This window comes from Epargyreus clarus, unplaced genomic scaffold, assembly GCF_041222505.1.
Source record: "Epargyreus clarus isolate Ecla_fem2 unplaced genomic scaffold, WU_Ecla_fem_2.2 ptg000014l, whole genome shotgun sequence".
NCBI classification, from domain to species: Eukaryota; Metazoa; Arthropoda; class Insecta; order Lepidoptera; family Hesperiidae; genus Epargyreus; species Epargyreus clarus.
The window spans coordinates 14,793,321-14,801,365 of record NW_027332222.1 but is presented as its reverse complement, the minus strand read 5'-3'; the positions used below and the strand labels follow the sequence as shown (position 1 = coordinate 14,801,365).

The 8,045-nt window shown below is 33.0% G+C and overlaps 1 protein-coding gene across 1 annotated transcript in view; it reads right to left on the bottom strand.

The window, feature by feature from the left end:
• Nucleotides 1-1,465: 1,465 nt before the first annotated feature.
• fzr (fizzy and cell division cycle 20 related) overlaps nucleotides 1,466-8,045 on the bottom strand; it is a 60,551-nt gene continuing 53,971 nt past the window's right edge. The window contains exons 7-9 of the mRNA XM_073079171.1: nucleotides 7,365-7,533; nucleotides 6,805-6,914; nucleotides 1,466-6,420 (exon numbers count right to left, since the gene is read on the bottom strand). Of these exons, the coding sequence (XP_072935272.1) occupies nucleotides 6,244-6,420; nucleotides 6,805-6,914; nucleotides 7,365-7,533 (456 nt within the window). The 3' untranslated portion in view covers nucleotides 1,466-6,243. The remainder of the gene's footprint in view (nucleotides 6,421-6,804; nucleotides 6,915-7,364; nucleotides 7,534-8,045) is intronic.

Here is an 8,045-nt window from a genome sequence, read left to right as displayed (position 1 = left end):
ATCCCGTGGAGTCAACTGTTTTCCTAGGTGTTACTATTGACGCCAAATTGCAATGGGGCTGCCACATAGATAAATTGTCGGGTAGACTCAGTTCGGCGGCATATGCTGTTAAAAAAATTAGACTTCTAACAGATGTAGAAACAGCTAGAATAGTTTATTTTAGTTAACTTTCATAGCATTATGACTTATGGTATATTGCTATGGGGGTGCTCGTCACACCTAAATGATATATTTATATTGCAAAAGAGAGCTATACGAGCTATCTACAGCCTGCCTCCAAGAGCTTCACTAAAAGAACTATTTAAAGAAATAAATATTCTAACTGTTATATCCCAATACATATATGAAAACCTAATTTATGTAAGGAAAAATATTGATAAATTTGTAAAACGGTGTGACACGCATAATGTAAATACAAGGAACAAACTTAACCTTTCTACACATGTTACTCGTCTCCACAAAATAAGTAATTCTTTTGTGGGTCAATGTATACGTTTTTATAATAAACTGCCCATCAAAATCAGAAATTTGTCAATTAATAAATTTAAAGTTATTATCAAAAGCACACTTAGTCGTAAAGCTTATTATAAAATTTCTGATTATATTAATGATAAAACAGCTTGGGACTGATCAATAACATAATTATTAGTTAATTAAGAAAATGTCAAAGTGTAGCGTATCTTGCTGAACAAACTTCTTTTTTTTTAGATAAATGTAAAGCAAGATACTGGAGCTAATGCTTTATTAATTATATGTAAAAATAATGGCATTTAAAAAAAAATTAAAAAGAGAATAATTATTTTTAAAATTAAAAAAGACAAACCCACTGAGTTTCTTACCGGATCTTCTCAGTAGAGGTCGCGTTCCGATCCGGTAGTAGTTTAAGAAAATATTGTAACTGACAATTTGTAAGTGCCGCCGTTGGCCTATACAAAATAAACATATTTCATTTCATTTCATTTCATATAAAATATCACTTTTGTCACTTTTAAAATCACTGTGCTGGTCTGCAAATAATACTCCAGGTTCGATTTTCAGTAGACAGGTATATCGCACTCTGGATTTATAAATATGAATAAATATTTTGTGAATGGAGCTTTTTATGAAGTAGGGTCAACGGAGAACCTCTTATTTTATATAGCCGAGAGTAGAATTAAGTCAAACCCAATTACTCGGGTCATTTGGGCCACAATGATGCAGAAATATGTTTCAAAAATATGTTACTTCAAGTTTACCTATTTTTTATTATGTTATTTTAATTAAAAAACGTTTGCCTATACTTTAGAATTCTGATTACCCTAATGACAAGTACAGGCCGAGCTTCGCCTGCCTTTGGTTCAATCCTCGGCCAAGCAGAAAGCTTAATGATAAGTTAGAAGGTGTGCGTGTTAATTACTGTTCTCTTCTTGTGTGTATCCATGACATCCACAACAGGAAATCCTAGAGTCAAATAAAACCACAACAGTTTAGATCACACAGTTTAATATTTTATTTCTACTATTACATATGAACATTTGCCATAACTATATCAGTCTATCTTTACATAGGTGCATTCAATATATTATTTTTCTCTATGTATAAATAAATCTTTTGTAATTTTACATTACATGATTACAATAAGGACCCAACGCTCGGAGTATGTTCAAGTTTTATTAAATAATTATATGTTACCTTACAAAATATACATGATAATGAATATAATATGTTTTAGGAAGATAAATACTTTTAATTTATTATGTTTGTTATGGGGTAAGCGAACGGTCCTTTACAAAAAAAAACCTAATTTCTATTTCTAAATAAGTATTTGTCGCTTGTCTTGATCATAAATTTAGAAAATAATGTTTGCTTAGAAATCAGGAAGGAAAGGCAATAAAAATAAGTAATATAAAAACAGTTAGGAAACTAAAGGCGCCAATCAGAACGCTTAAATAAACTCGTTTCTGATTGGTCGGATGGGTAATGATCAAAACAAGCAAGAAACACCTAGATTCATAGATTTAAATCAACGATACAGCCTAGATGCTTATTTTTGGCAAGTGACCTAACATTGAACGTAATAAAGATATTAATTTCATCTTTTTACTCATTTCGAAAACGCTATAAAAGTTCATCCATTTATTTATTTCCAAATTATATAAATAGATAAACATTTTATATACTTTTTTTAATTTTAAAATTGCTGTTAGAATTTTGGAGTTGCCACAATAAAGTAGGTTATATCTATGATTTAAATCTATCTAAAACACTATTATACTTTAGAAATGACTTTTAGTAGTGTTGGACACTAAAACACCGAAAGCACACACGTGTAAACACACAATTTTTTAATTTAGTTAAACGAAACAAAAAATCAGTTAATATTTGGTGTCGTAGAAAATGCGATACTACAAACTAGAAAGCAGTTTTAGTGACTGTATTTGGAGAATATACTTCAATAAATCGGTGGATAACAGTCTAGAGTTAATACTAAAATATATATTTGAAATTACTTAAGCTTTTTTTAATGTATTTCTGAACAAAGCAATCTTGAACAGAAACTAAAACCGCCTATTCATATATAAGTAATCTAAATTGCACAAATCCAATTGAATATTACTAATCTAATAGGAATTATGATATATACACATAAGGGTATTATTTTATTAAATGTAAAAAAATATTTACTGTAGAAGTACCTCGGAATCTTAAACTTTGCTTCGAAAACGACGGTTAGGTGGTAAGGGTGAAAGGGTGCGAATATATCGTTTCCGAAGCAAAACTACTTCACTTATCCTATTGGTGCGTATAGAGAAGCCGGTTACCGGCGCTGGTTATCCGAGCATATCGCGTCTTCTTCACCTAACTACTAATATACGATGTTAAATTCGTATCACCAGAAATCAGCTTGTCTATAAACGCACCTGAGTCGAAACTTCTGTCCCATTCCAAACAATTTCGCGACGAAAGTTCGACAAATTAAATTAGACAAGAATTAATTAATAAATACAAAAATCACCTACATACCGAATAAATACAAATGCTGACACATTTTAGTATACGCTCGAAGTTATGAGATCATAAGAGGCACCTCTAACATTTGAAAATAATTAGTTAATTTAGTAAATGTTTTAATAATTTATCTCTAAATCTATTATTCAGATATACTAGAAATGTTAAGATCAGACAAAACTTTAACTACAACTATATTTTAATTTTTTTAATGCGTTTGAAAGAATTGGTGGGGATTTAAGAAAAGTTACTAGTTAAATATAAGAAAATTCAAAATACACTAACTTACTAATTTTTCAAAAACGAAATCCATACCATTACCTGCATATTTTTTACAATACCACGATTTAAACTCCGAATTATTTTAATTAAATCTGGAACCTCCTACTTTGTGTTGCCATTATTAAAGATAAAAATAGATAATTAAAGATATAATATATCTTTCTATCATGCAAAAACAACACAATATTGGCTGAAACAGAAAAACATTATTTAAATATTAATAATTGCAACCTCACAAAAAGCTAGAAAAAAAAAAGGAAACGCAATTTAAAGACAACATAATTTTGAAATTGATACAAAACATTCAAATATTCGTCTCGAAAAGCGTAAATAATTTTACAAAACTGTAAACCATTCGAAATGAGTCGATTTTTCGACAAACGTTTTTAAATTCATATTACAAGCAAAATTGGTCAAAGTAATCAATATAAAATGTACACAATTTATAAAGAAGCGGCTCGCACACTTAAGAGAAAAGCAAAATGCAAAATGAAATATCGATACCTTAATTCGCAAATCTGCCAACTCCACTTTTTGTCAAAATGTTATTTTTATTTATTTTGATTGTAAATGGCGTTGAAGGAAATCAAATTAAATAAAAAAAAAAATTTTTGACTGATTTGCAAATTAAAGTATCGATATGTTGAAATGCTAATTCAACCCCCGAAATTATGAATTTATTTCCAAAGTATTTTAATTTTTGAAAACCCATACACAATTTTTGAAAAAATATGTCAACTTGTGTATTATTTGATCTTCTCGTGTATTTTTGTTACATATAAAGAAAATAAACGTTATGTCAAAAACACATTCTATATTTCGTATTGCATATTCGTGTTAAGTGCGTGAGCCGCCTAAATTACCATAGACAACTGATTAAAATCATTCATTTAGAAACTATAGACAACTTTTAAATTGCCAACTGAAAATTAACTGATAACTTATAATAATTTAACTTCATAACCAAATATAATATGTAAGTCATCTTTTAGTAATTAAAGTACATCAATTCACATAAAAATCGAGGAAAACTAGCACTACAGAATTGAACAAAATTTAATTAAAAAAAAGTAATGTGCAAAAATATAAAGTCTTTTTTCTGATATCGATACTTAATTCGCAAATCATCCAACTCCACTTTTTGTCAAAATGTTTGCGTTTTATTTATTTTGATTTCGTTCAACGCCATTTACTATCAAAAATAAATAAAAAAACAAAATGACAAAAAGTGGAGTTGGCTGATTTGCGAATTAAGGTATCGATATTTGTTTTAAAATAATATTCTCAGTTCTTTTGTTCAACGAATGATTTTAGTCAGTCTCTATATAAACACAGTTTCAAGTTCAACTTTTTACAGTATACAAAAACAAAACGCAGCTCGTACTGTACAAACAATAATTCATAAGCATATCTGTCGAAATATATATGAAATTATACAAAATGTACATGAATAAACAAACTAATGTACACCGCTATCAAACAATATGATCTTTGTTATAAGCATGGGAAAAATTAACATAATATTGTTAACTTGTTACAATAAGAAGGACAGCTTCAAAGTTATGTAGGTGGCGCTAGTGTTGTATAGATCATACAGTCGATATAACCAGACCATAATTATAGAACAGTATCTTGACAATACTGACTCAAGGGCCGATGAATTAAATCAGGTAGTTTGTCAATATCGTATTTTAGACTGTAGACACCTAATATAAGGTCTATTTATAAAATACGATATTGCAAGCTTAGCGACTTACAAAATCTCGCTGACCTTTAAGGGTATATTGTCGAATGCTTAATACACGCCCATCTATTGATCAAACCAATTTGTCTATGAATTCAGTGTGTCCATAGACAAATTCGTTTATTCATGAACAATGTATTTGCGCTTTGATGTACATTTTCCGTAGTGTAGCGCCCCTAGCGTCTAAAATTGGAAACCGCGCTCTCTACTCAAAGTAATAATTAAGGTGGTGACCAACACGTGACATTTGATAAAAATGTACTTTAAAGTGTCTTTAAATAGCTGCCTGATACGCTAGATACGTTTTAAAGGCAAATTTCTTCAATGAACATGCAAAGTTTATAGCGAGCTAAGCCTAATACTCTATAACTGCTCCCCATAGTACAAACGATAGAATATTATGTTCGAAAGCTAAAGTCGATCATCACCTTACTTGAAATAATAGTATAATTAAACTAAGAAATGCAATCGGAATCGTGTACTATAGCCCAGCTCTTTACAATTTAACAAAACATACAAAAGTACAATCATTATTGTATATTTATGAGAAAAACATAATAGTGGACGAAAGATCATAAATAATTAGTATTGTATGTATGTATGTATGTATATTGTTTTCGCCACTTTTGTTTAGCAAAATCATTATCATTCCACGCGAATAATCACAGAAATTCGTGGCGTGATACACAATAATAATGTTGCCATATAAAAAATAATATATAACATAATCAAAATATACAACCGAAGAGTTCTCATTTTATATACACGGCAAGTTGCGATGCAACGGTGTTGATTAAATAGACTAAACTTAGAGCGAAAAAATATAATAATAATAACACCTTGAAACCAATTTGGTTATAAAACTTGCAACGTTTCATGCAAAAAATAAGTTGCACATGGCAACATTGACAGTAAATATCGTTAGCGAGATAACATTGGTTAGTTGAGCAGCGTTAAAACTAAAATATGATTTTTACGGCTGACAACACTGATCGATACCGATATTCCATTTTTTTTTTATAAAAAAAACAAACTTATTTTGACGCTATCCATTATTCTGGCAACACCAACAAACGTTTATATATCTCGCACACGTCCAAAACTGCTCACGACACCACACACTGGCAACTTTGTCTACATCTGGCAACACTTCGTCAAACTGACAGCACTGATCACAGTCCACAGTCCACACACTGAATCTGGCAACACTAGCGTGCAATGGCAACACTTTATCTGAGCGCGGTGTACAAGTTGAGCACACTCTTGTTCTCCTTGTGCGACGGCGTTTTGGAGAAAACGTTCCAAAACCGCAGCGTTTCGTCGCCGGCGCCCGTTACTATCGCCTCGCCGTCGGGGGACAAAGCTAAGTAGAGCACTCTATACGAATGTCCCGTTAGTTTTGCCACCTGGGAACAATTTTAAAGGTATTAGAATCGGTATTGGAGTACCAGGAAAGTACACATATTTCCGATATGAAGTTATATGTAGAAGGGTGCGAATGTCAGCTGACTTAATCAAATCAAATCAAGAATATTATATTCAGAGTGGTTCCTTTACAGAAGTCTTTTTGAAAGTTAATATATATTAAATTTGAAGTGTCCATCTTAGCCCTCGGGAGTTGCATCGCACCTCAGATCTACTTTATATAGAGCTATAGTATGAAGTTGGTTACAGAACATATGTTCATAGGGGGGCATTGACCACTTAGCTTTACTGTAAGTCAAAGTTAATGTTGAATTTGTGACTATTCCCTTGTAATAATTATAATTAAAAACGTAAGTTTAACTTACTTGTGTCAGGGAAGGATACTTCCATACAAGGATCTGATTCTGCGAGTATCCGTGTGTGGACACCAACTCGCTCGAGTGTTTCGACCACGCCAAGTTGCACACTTGTGATCCTGTAAACAAACATATTCAACAAAATATTATTATTCTTTTTACATGGTATAAGTACATATAACGAAGTTTCTTCGTGATAACATTTTTAACACTGTTTTTGAAAATAAAATTATACTAGTGCTACACTGCTGTTAAATTAATCGTTAAGGACGGCTCATTGGCTACTACCGCGTGAGCGATAGTAGCGTATAGTACTATCTTGTCGCTTAAGATACTGCGTAGTCGATTAATCCGCTGTCACTCAGACGACTAATTTATCGTTTGAGCGACCGACGAGCGACATATGTAAGGCTTTCTTAGAAAAAACTGTCAACTGTCGATTATTTATATGTATAGTCAATGGCTGTCATAAATTTTTACAATGTGTATGCTAAGTCAACCTGCACGCAACAACTTCAGAGCGGACTAGAAGTTTGGCGCGGACTATACCGGTGTCGGTGCCCACTCACCAGTATCGACGCACTGCATCGGCTGTCCGGTGAGCGTGTTCCAGAATCTCACGCAGCGGTCGGCGGTGCCGCCGCCGGACGCGAGCAGGCCGTGCTGGTGCGGCGACCACGCGATCGCCTTCACCGCCGCCACGTGCGCCGAGTACGTCTGCACCGGTGTGGTCGAGTGCTGCGGGGTAAAATTAACATCAAATCGTTTATACGCATGAACATACGTGAATACAGTATTATAACAAAATGAGGTCGAGTGCTACGGACAAGGGGAAATAGGGGTAAGATTAACATCAAATCATTTATTTGCATCAATATAGGTATATATAGCTGTTATAACAAAATTGTTATAACAATTGATTTTTGAAGGTAGAACCATTTGTCGTTCAACTCCGGCAGCACCACCGCCACACTTATTTCTGGCTCATAACAAAAGTGTTAAGCGCTGCTGTGTTCTGGTTTGAAGGGTGTGGTAAGGGAGACATATTTTTCCGAGGCGTTCCAGCTTAGTCCACAGGGGTAGCGGCGCATCTGTGGCCGACCTCAGGTAGGAATATCTAATCCTATCTGGGATTGATTACAGATGTCCATGGGCGGCAGTAGCCACTTACCATCAGGTGGACTGCATGCTCGTCTGCTACTCCCATATTAAATAAATGTCCTTTACATTCAACCTCTAAAGGTATGCAA